This window comes from Pantherophis guttatus, chromosome 1 (assembly GCF_059756535.1).
Source record: "Pantherophis guttatus breed Tessera chromosome 1, ASM5975653v1, whole genome shotgun sequence".
Classification (NCBI taxonomy): domain Eukaryota; kingdom Metazoa; phylum Chordata; class Lepidosauria; order Squamata; family Colubridae; genus Pantherophis; species Pantherophis guttatus.
Genome location: NC_142063.1, coordinates 283,597,275 through 283,608,867, shown reverse-complemented (window position 1 = coordinate 283,608,867; position 11,593 = coordinate 283,597,275). Strand labels below are relative to the sequence as shown.

General features: G+C 36.6%; 1 protein-coding gene across 3 annotated transcripts in view; it reads right to left on the bottom strand.

Moving 5' to 3' along the window:
* Positions 1-6,745: 6,745 nt before the first annotated feature.
* The window catches only part of CRIM1 (cysteine rich transmembrane BMP regulator 1), a 145,627-nt gene continuing 140,779 nt past the window's right edge, over positions 6,746-11,593 (bottom strand). For all 3 annotated transcript variants that reach the window (XM_034428173.3, XM_087883030.1, XM_034428174.3), the window contains 2 exons: positions 10,370-10,557; positions 6,746-9,541 (listed from right to left, as the gene is read on the bottom strand). In XM_034428173.3, coding sequence (XP_034284064.2) covers positions 9,365-9,541; positions 10,370-10,557 — 365 coding nt within the window. In that variant the 3' untranslated portion in view covers positions 6,746-9,364. The remainder of the gene's footprint in view (positions 9,542-10,369; positions 10,558-11,593) is intronic.

Genomic DNA, 11,593 nt, shown 5'->3' with positions numbered 1-11,593 from the left:
TGGGGCGGCCGTGTGACTCAACGCCGCCCCCCTCCTTCGGAGCTCGGCCTGAATTAGCCCTTTGGCGCTGGATCTGGAAGTTTTAGTATTTTAATGTGAAAACCTCACGCTACATATCGTTCCGTTGCCCCGTTTGTTTGAAAGAGAAAGGCCATTGTGATGGGGGGGGGGCGCGCGTTCATATCTTGATTAATACTTATTAATAAATCTAAAGTCTAATACGGCGGCAGATTAGGATATTAGGATTATTTGTGCACAGTAACCTGAAACAACACTTCTCGTTGAGCTCTCAATGGGCACAACCAGGGATTCGACATAAGATGCCATTCTTAGGTTTTCTCTTGGCTCGCTTCCACGTGGACGCAGAAGTGTTATTAGAAGTTCCCACCACCAGCACCACCAAAAAAAAAGAGAGAGAGAGAGAGAGAGAGAAATATCTGACATCAGGATGGATTAGTCTTCGTTTGAGGACAAAAGGGCACAAATAGTGCATTCCACTTGGCCGAGTTTCGAAACAAAGGAAGGCTGCTGCTAACAATGACATGAATTCCACAGCACTTAAAACATATGTACATCCTGTACACTCCCTTTTTAACGATCAGAATTAATTTTAATAAGCCCACATGCAGTGAACATGTGGGAAAAAAGCCATTAGGGGGGAAAAAAAACCGTGATTGGTTTGTTTGGAACTTAAATGCTAGGTAAGAGCAGATGGAAGAGAGAAGTTCATAACTGCAGCATGGGGAGGAGGGTGAAGTTTGCATCCAATCTGTCTTTCTCTGATTAGAACATTTTGAGACTGCAGTCCTATATTTTACCCATATGAGGTATATATATATCCCATCGAAACCTCCTTTCTTGTTAAATAGTTACAAGATTGCTGATTTACATTTGTTGATTTCCTACACAGCAGTGAAAAGCGGTGCTGGGTTGTTCCTGATGAAATTGGACACTCCGAATTTAGCTGTTTATTTCTGTACAGGAAATGCTTTTGAATGTGACATCACCAGACACATGGCTGGATATTCTATCATGCAACTTTCTGCAGAAGAGATATAGATAGGCAGAAGAAATATAATGAACTTTTGGGTAGTACCATGATGACTGCATTTGTGTATTTTTTTTCCTGGTGTTTTCCTGCTATGCAGGCTCCGCTTTTTTAGGATCACAAAATGTTGATCTATTTGGTTGCAGCAGGAATTGACAAAGCAGCTTGTTGCTTGACTCCATGGGCTGAGAGAAAGGGACTGGCTCAAAGTCACCCAGCCAGGGATTAGAACTCATCTCTTGCTTTCTAACCCAGTGCTTTAACCACCAGAGCAAAATGGTTGTCTAATACCATGATAGTCTCTCTTGTTTAATGTGATTTCCTTAACCCTGGTCATTTTCTAAAGTAAAACATTATCTGGAAGTTTTGCATTCTAGCTTGGAAACCTTTAAGAGGTTTACCACCTAAACACATAAGTGCACCAGCGTGCCTACCGTCCCTGTCCTAATATTCCTTTTTACTCTTACTCTTTTCATGTATTCAAATTATGTTTATACTTTTACCTGTTATCTTCTATATGCTTGACAAATAAATAAATAAATAAATAAAAATATGCCTTTTGGGGGGAAAGCAGTTTTTAAAATAATTATGTTTTACTTTTGTGTGTGTGTGTGTGTGTGCCTTTGAATCAGTGTTGACGCCTGGCAACAGGCTGGACTAGTTCCTGCAGGTTTTTGGCAGGATTTTGGAAATGGTTTGCTGTTATCTGTTTCCTAGGACTAGGAGAGAGGGACTGGCCCAAGGTCACTGCAGCTGGCTTTGTACCTAAGGTGGAACTAAAGCTTAGTCTCCAAGATTCTAGCTTGGAGCTTTAATCATGACACCAAACTGGCTCCCATGTTTACGTTGGTATCATATAAAGATACCACATTACTTCTGCTTCCCTTCGGTCATGAGAAGAATAACCAGTTATGAAGCCAGTTAATTTCACCAAAATGTACAACAAGAGAAGATGAGATAGGTGGCACACCAAATCTAATAAAAATAAAAAAATAAGAAGAATGGGTTATTCTGTTTGCTTTACTGAGAAGCCTTGGGATTCCTCATCCAATGACAGCTATTCCACTCAGCCATGAAATATTTCTTTAAATACAAGTCTATTTTAATTTGATAAATATGAAATTAAACTCTTGTCCCTTGAGCTCTAGTTCAGTTTCCAACAGCCATTATAGTTTATCCACTTGAGAACATAGTGAGTACGTTTTTAAAAAGAGCGTCATCCTTGGGCTGAAAAAGTGATCTGTATCATTTTGTTGTTGTTGTCACTTTAAATCTTGCCCATATGCTTTCTGTAGGATTTGGATATTAAAGATAATGCCAGGCTCAAAAATCAAGGACGTGGTAATTCTTTCAAGCTGGGCTCTTATTCCATACCTATTGACAGAGTCTTGCCAAACTAAAGCATTCTACTATGAACATCAAGCAAATACTCCAAGATTAGGGTGGGGCTGCCTTCATCCTCTTTCTCTTACACAAAATATTTAGACTGAACTGCCTTTTATTTTTCTGGAATGTACCCCCTCCCTCCTGGGAATCCAGTCTATTACATTCCATTGCAGATTGTGAGTTTTATATATTTATTACATTTTTATGCTGCCCATCTCCCATATAAGACTGCCCAACTCTGAGCAGCATAAAATTTCTTTAGAAATGTGTGTATGTTTGGAGACTGTTTGCTTTAAGTATAGAACCTCTTTTCCTCCTTTTTTGTTTCCTGTATAACTTGGAATAAATACGATCCTTCAGTTTCTGTGTTCTGATCATGGCTCTTAGCCAAATACTTTTCTGTGATCACTATCAGGTCAAAACATTTTTCTGTGTTAGGGTGATTCTTCGTTAGCTGCCCATATTTGGTCCACAAACAATGGAGAATGTCACAGTTAATTTGTCATCCTATTGCTGCTATTATATATTTGGAATTTCTAAGAACATTTCCCCCCCTGTTTTGTACATCTATTAATGTCAAGCACTGGGCAAATCAGGAGATTCGGGCAGTTTAAAGAGTATAAAGATTTATGGCAAACTTAAACTCTCTACAGTGATCTGAGCTACTAATGGTCAAGGGAAATTAGCGGGAGTTAAGAAAGGTATTCAAGGTGGACTTAGATCTCTTATGAGCTTGCAGGGACTCATGACTTATGATGTGCTTGACCCCTCCCTTGAGTTCAGCCTAGGCATCTTCTACAATTATATCATGCAGCTATGTCCTTTATGCCTAGCAGTTGCTTTACACCTGGTTTGTACATCTACTTCTCCCTTCCTTCTGGTTTTCGTTTCCTCTTAGAATTTTTTTCCCCTTCTCTTGTGAAGTGCACCGTTTTTTCCTCCAGAAATCCAAATCTTTGATTGTACCATTTTGGTAGTCAATGATTTATCTTGTGTTTTCGTTTCTTGTCTATTGATCTTCAGTGAAAAGCTAGATAAAAACACTACTTGGGTTCCTATTCACCTTCCTACCAAGGGAATCCTCTTCTTGTAACAATGTTGTCTGTGCCCACAAAAATAATTAGAAGTAGGTAGTAATTGTTCAGTTTCATGAGCCTTGATGATCTGGAGACGTGCAGCAAGAAAATGGTATAGTTTTCATTATATTTTTTAAATTTGTACATGGCAGCTCCTGGTCATTAAAACAGTGAGCCTTTCAAATCAATTATTCTTTTTTCCGCTTTGTTGATTCCTCCAGAGAAAAAGTCTTTTCCATTATTCTAGAGATTTTGGAATAATATAATCACCTTGGATGGTTGAAATTTGCCTTCTATGTTCAGAACTTCAAATTGGTTACCGCTGATAACAGTTCCAGTTCCTGTTACAGGACTGTTTCCTAGTTTGTGTATTCTTGGTTGACATATATTTCCAAATACTACTGTTGTGATATATTCTTCGTATGTGGTATCCTTCTGCTTCTTGTGCATAGGGGGAAATTTTTCCTCGGAGGCTTTTTTTCCCTGCCATTCATGGAGACCTCTTTGTATAATGCATGTATGCTTTTCATCCTCCCTGGTGATTTTTAAAAGAGAAAAAAGTTGGCCTTCTGTTTTTTTACTTCTGCAATCAGGAGTCAAACTTTTACAATAGGTTTAATTCATATACATTTTACTTTGTTTACCCTTTATTTATGCACTCTTTATTTAATATTATGGATACAAGGTAGCTTAAATATTTTACAGGTGTTACTAATTAGTTGAGTCGTCAGACGAAATGCTGAATGAACAGGTCACACTTCTGTTTTGAACTGGGTTAAAGCAGTATAATGTCAAATATATAAAATCTGGATCCAAGTCCTTCCAAGGTTTTGCTTGTAGATGCATCACCCAATCTCTGTCAGGGATGTTCCAAGCTTTTCTTCCTCTGTGCAGGTGGAGCAGGAAAAATGTGAGCTTTTTGGCTTAGTTGAAATGCATGTGACAATTTGACAACTAAATTTCACAAACAGGACCAAATCAGCAAGATAATATCTCTGGAGCAGTTATTGATTTGTTCCTCTTGTGTTAATGGCGGGGATGTGCATTGGGCTCACAGAGCATAAATGTGCTTTCTGCATCTGTCTACACCAGTGTTTCTCAACCTTGGAAGCTTGAAGATGGGTGGACTTCAACTCCCAGAATCCCCCAGCCAGTGTTGCTGGCTGGGGGATTCTGGGAGTTGAAGTCCACCCATCTTCAAGCTACCAAGGTTGAGAAACACTGGTCTACACCTTCTTAAAGTAGCTGTGCCATTTCCTGGGCTCTGATGGTATTTGCAGGGTCCCAGAAAATATGAATTTGAATTGTGATGTTAAAAGAGGCAACAACAGGGTGTGATGATCTCCTTCATCAAAGATATGTTGATTAACACATTTCTGCACATGTGAGTACTAGAACAGATGTTCCTTCTTTAAGGAAGCAGTAATGGGGATAGTGAGCATGGTACTGGTATCTCATGCAATTCTTGTAGAACAAAAACTTGTCCATCCAAGGCATCGGGTGCCTACAAGTGAAGACGAGAGCTGGCATCCTTAACTTTAAAAAAAGAATACGGGACATAATAATAATGTAATGTTGAGAAGAATGAGAAGGCATAGACATATATTGATACAAACTCCCCAACGAAAAACTGGCTTTTGGTAATAGTATTTGGAAAAACTACAAGCTGAATTTGAGTCAATAAGGTGATTCAGCTGTAAGAAAGGCAAATATTAACTTTTTTCAACATAATTGTTCCACTTGATTACTCAAATTGCATCTTAAGTATAGCACCGGGTGGAGAAATTGGAACAGGTTCACAGAAGGGTGACAAGGATGACCAAAGGATTACAAACCAAGTTGTATAAAGACATTTTGAAGGAGCTGAAAGTGTTTAACCTTGAAAAAAGATGACCAAGAGAACTCTTCAAATGATATTACACAGAAGGTCGTCAGTACTTGTTTCCTGTTGTTTCAGAATGTAGGACACAACGTGATTCCAACTGATTGTCATAAAAATATTCCTTAACAGTAAGAGCAGTTTAGCAGTGGAGCTGTATAAACAGAGAGGCAATAAGAATTCCATTCACTGGATATGTTCAATAGGATGGAAAGTTAACTTTCAGGGATGCTTTAATTTGGATCCTGAATTAATATTATAATTATAATTATAATAACTATTGTCATTGTACATGTATACACAGTATACCCATACAACGAAATTCACTTAACACCCAAAGACCAGGTTCAAACACACATAACAATCCTCAAACACACTCCCACCCACCACAATTCCCCACCCCTAAACCACCCAAACATCCACAACAGACCAAGTCTGTAATGAGGACTTGATGGCCTAAATGGCCCTTTCCACCTCTATGATATACTGACGATAGATGCAGGAAAACTTTCTATTTTAAAAAGTTTAAATATAAGTGCAAAATGAGGATGACAAGCATTAAGGGATGTATATATAGATTGACTTCGACTTACAACAGTTCATTTATTGACCATTCAAAATTACAATGGCACTGAAAAGTGACTTATGATCATTTTTCACACTTATGACCATTGCAGCATCACCATGATCATGTGATCAAAATTCAGACAATTGGTAACTGATTCATATTTATGACGGTTACTGTATCCCAGGGTCCTGTGATCACCTTTTATGAAGTAAAGTCAGTTGGAAAACTAGATTCACTTAACAACCGTGTTACTAAATTAACAATTGGAATGATTCACTTAACAGTGGCAAGAAAAGTCGTAAAATGGGGCAAAACTCACTTAACAAATGTTTCACTTAGCAACATAAATTTTGGGCTCAATTGTGGTTGTAAGCAGAGGACTACTGTACTCTGTAGGCACCCTGGTACTCTAAGACTGCATGCTGAGAATATCAGCTCATTTTTCAAGCAAAATAACATTTCCACACTTAAACAAGAATATCAGCAAGGTTGGGGGAGTAAATTTAGGGAGAACAGAACAATCATCTTTAAAAAAACAGATCAAGGAATCACTCCACAAGGATTTAATACTGAGACCCTGTAATACTGAATACAGAGGCAGAGAATTCAAACCTGAGAAGATGGGAAGGAATAGGGGTAATTGAGATTATGAAACAGAGCTCAAAGTGGCTAGATCCTTAACAAGCGTTCTGTGTTCTGCAAGAAAGATCTTTGTCAAGATACACATTTGGGAAAATTAAAAAGAAATGAGAACAATATTATACAGAAAAACTAATTTCACAGCAATGAAAAGTTCATCAAGTTAATTTTTATTGTGCTGCCAAGAGCCAAATTACAAGAAACCATCTTACATTTTAAAAAGTAAACAAGCAACCTGCCAAATTGCAGCGCACTCTAAGTGCCATAATATGCATCTATGTTATTTTTCAGAAAATTGTATCTGCATTTCTCTTACAAGAGCACAACAGGAACCAAAGTAAAAGAGTGTAATGAATACAGCACATAGGATAAATAATATCTTTAAAATAATAATAAAATAATAACAAAAAAAAAAAAACATTTTACACCATGTCCTATATCCTGCAAGTATCATTCAGAATATGGCCTTGATTGTAAAACAAAGCAAGCATTTACAATTTTCCGATAAAGACTGTTTACTCTTTATGAAAGGAATGAATGATTGACCGTGACAGAATCTGAATAATGGGAGAGTAATGTTTGTTTCAGTGTCTTTATGCTAAGGATAAAATGCTGTGGTGGGGGCAGAGGGGCTACATTTTTTTTATTCTTTTGGAAACTGAATTCATAACAGAAAAAAACACTGAGCCTTTATGATACACCTATTACCTTTTCTCTTTGACACAAACAGCTAGAACACTTTGTGATATTCTAAAACAAGATATTTGATAATCTTCAGATTAATAAATTAGGTCATATAATAAATTAGGTTTTTCAGTTTTAAAGTTCAGTAATCTCTGACCAAGTATTTACAACAATACTTGAGAGTTCCTTTACAAAAAATACATTTTCTTTTCACATTAAACATATTGGGTATCTGTGTCTCAGGACAAGCAATTGTGAAAGTAAGAGGCAACACACAACTGGGCAGTTAGTATAAAAGTGCCAAGACCTGTTTGGAAAAGTTAAAGTTGTGTGTACAGTTAAAGTTACAAGTCAAGCTGCAACAAACCTTCAGTGAGTTGTGGACTTTATTTTAATAGCTGCTTCAAACAACTATTATGAAATAAGTCCAAATGCAGATACTGCTATTCTGTGGAATTGAGGAGTGCTGCCTATACATTATCAGTGTCTCTAGCCAATGCATTGGATTTTAAGCCTTTTTAAGGCCATGCAGGATAAAAAAACAAACGCACACACACCCCCTGAAATGTAGCAAGTAGCGATACTAATGCTTACTGCTAAAATTGTGCACACACTGGATATGTATGCAAACACAAGGGCACGCACGCACGCACACACACACGCTCATTTGCATCCCAACACTTCCAAATCAAATAAAACTAGATAAAATGAGATAACCTCATCTTGTCTTTCTACACACGCAAGGTTAAGTAATAATATGGAATGCCTGTGTTTCTGTTCTGGGTAAAATCTCAGTTAAAAATACATTCAACAGGGAAAATACAAAATTATACTGATATATACTGTATATATAAATAGCATATATATACTGTATATATACATATATACATATATAGGAGGAGTATATGTGTATTTTATATGTATATATCCATACACATATACATATGTGTATGTATATATAAAATACTATACACATAAACACTTAAACACGCAGAGACACACAAATGCTTTTTTTAAGCATAACGATATTTACATGGATATTTCTATAAAGCTAAAGTTTTAAAGAAGCATGATCTTTCTTTCTGAGCTTCCAAAAAGGTGCTTGAGTAATATACATTAAAATTAAGCAGCTTCCTAGCATGAAAGTTGCTTCTAGTCTGCATAATCAGTAACAGAACCCCTCCCCCCCTTTAACATGGTACAAAAATGAATCTGAGCTAGATCTTCATCCAACAAGATCATTTTCTTCAAAGATAATTTGGTGTGTGAACCACCTGAAACTGATAGACAGTAAAAGAAACACATACATGCGCGCGCACACACCCAAACAGAGTTCTGGAATCAAACGGTGTTTAACTTTTCCTCTTCCCCCTTCAATACTGTTTCCAAAAGATCCAGTGCTCTTCTCAGGAATTATACATTTGCTAACTGCCAGTCTGGTCAATTAGCATCAAAATGAAAAACAAAAAGCAGCACAATGTATGATTGTACTTATCTTCCATAAATTTGCCCTTTTTGTTTTAATGTTTTCCTTACTGTATCATTCATTCACTATTGCAGCTTCTGACCAGATAGAAAAATACAGCTGCAGCTATCCTGCACCTGTCATGCAATAGATTATCCTACGGATTTACTTTTGTAGCATAAGCACCCCAAATGTTCTGATTTGAATTGTGTTAGGGTTCTGCTTATACTTCACTGCAATAAATGCAATTTGAAGTGTCAGTAAAAAGCGATATTCTTTTGACTCCAAGCTAAACTGACCAGCTATTCTTTGAAGCTTCTTGTTCTAACCACGCAAGCTCACCCCAGTTTTCTCTTCCCAAACAATCATGATTACTAAGTTACAAGCAAAACATCAACAAATTTTAAAACTTTGGTTCCAGGAAAACACTTGGTCAGAAGTGGGAATGCTTGTTCTGGCACACTGCAGGAATCAGAGTCAATCCCAACAAGGTCTTAGAGCTGTACATGAAGTCACAAATCCAATACAATCCACTAAGCAAGTGCATGATTCTAGTTTTATTTGAATAGCAGACTCAGCCTTTGTTTCTTCTTAACTTCTTGGTAAGAGATGCAGTTTCTCACACTGTCTGATAGAAATTATCTGCTTGTAAGTTACTCTGTTTTTGCATGCTGTAGAATCCACTGTATCTTGAATCTGGATCAGCAATTCTAAGCATTCTCTGAGAACTGTCCACCTGAACCATGGTGCCTTTCTTGCAGTCCACATACACTAATTGATTATTTAAGCAGGAAGGCTGTTTGGATAGAAACACAATACATAAAATGAACATTTTGGGTACAGTATGTTTTTATTCCCTACTAAACAGTGTCTTCTTAATTGCAAAGGCAAGAGAAAGTTCAGCTACTCAGTCCTACAATATCATTTAGACTCAAAAGCCAGGAGCACAAATATATACTACGGCTTTGCACTGTTCAGGGCTCCATTTGTGATAAAAGTATGCAAATAAAATAACTGATAGTTATAATCATTATAATTAACCTTCAGTTATTAGAATGATTCCTAGCATAAAGAACATTCTTGTGCAAATGGTTACTGTACCCTTCTGGGCATTGGACATGAGAAGAGTTCTTTCAGATAGAACCACAAGCCACCTACTACTGTGTGTTCGGTCACAGTGGCCAACATGATACATTTTACAAGCCCAGATTGGAATGACAGTCTCTTCCAACACTGCAGTATTGAACACTTCTTCTCTCTGTTTTTGGGGGGAGGGGTAATAAACAACTATCCTCTAGGAATCTTTCTGTCTCTTTTAAAACCACCCAATAATTCCAACTGTTGGCAGTATATTCTACAGTTTAACTATATGCTAGGTGAAAAAGAAAACATCTTCCTTTAATCAATCCCGAATCTCCAAAAGCCATGATTTCTGAAAGCAATTAAACTTCCAAAGAAACAATGCTTCCAGATAATGTATCCTTAGGGAACGCATAGGGAAGACACTTGCAGATCTCCATTTCCACAACTGTTTGCTCTTATTTACTTATACGTGTAACTGCTCAACTGATTCAAGATAGACAGTTACTTATTTATACAGTATGAATGCTATTTAGTCCATTACCTTTGCTGGAGTTCTGTAGCAGGATACTGGTATCCATTGCTTTTTCTGATTGATAAACAAAAGTGCAATTATAAGAACTAGAGCTGTTAAGAGGGGTACGGTTACCCAGGCAAGAGAATCAAGAGATGCTTCTGCAGTTGGCTGTGATCCTCTAGTTTCTCTATATTCACCCTGAAGGTGACCCATATCTGTAAAATGTAAAAATAAGCACATTACCAATTAAAAAATAAAATAACGGAGTACCTCATGGTGAGATATCATACATAATAACATGAGAAACAAAATTTTCCAAATGATGTGTTCATAACTAAAAGTAATATTATAAGAAATATTTAGATTCAAGTTAGTTTTACTTAGGTCAAGTGCAACTTCAGGTTTGTCAAATCTATTGCGTTCACACAAGCACATTTGTTGTGCTACTGAATTTGTTTTCAGTATTAGAACTGACATTAATTCAGTTTTTATCACATGGACGTCTTCATTTTTGCAGCATAACGTAAGCGGAAAATGTAATTTTATTTAATTTATAAAATTTATATACTGCCCACCTCTCTGTTACAGTGATTTTATTATTGTTTTGGTTAAACAAATAGGAGTTGGAAACTGATGCTAATTTATTTTTGAATATCCTGCCTGTTCCAGATTTTTCAGCCAATCCACTGGAAAATTATATTAGGGTTCATACATTACTATTGTGCTGTTGGCTTGTTATTTAATATTGATATTGTTTTATATGCATTAACTTTATTATGGTTGAAGTCCAGTACAAAAATAGGTTAAAACAATCCAATAAACAAAAATATAATAGTATTATAACAGTTTAGTACATGGTGTGCTTCTGTTAGCGGATCTGGAAATGACATGGCCTAAGTCTCAAAATTTACCAATAAAGTCGTGATTCAGGACATCGGTGTTTAAGTAACCAAGCAGTCATTCAATTGGAGGGAAACTTAATTGAAAATATAGCTCCGTGTAGAATTTACACCTTAGAAAAACATGATCTAGGGTTTCAGATTTCCCAGAGGCACAAGGACGTTGCCTAAAGCTATGGAGATTCCATTATATCTGCCATGCATAACTAAAGAGGGAAGGGCACTGAATTGTGCTTTGGAGAAAGTTTATCAGTTGTGGATGTAAGATTTATATAAATTGCATGAAGATGTTGTTCTGTAGATTTGGTTTTTTTTTTATTAAAAAGTTTTAACAAGTATTACAACAATTTTT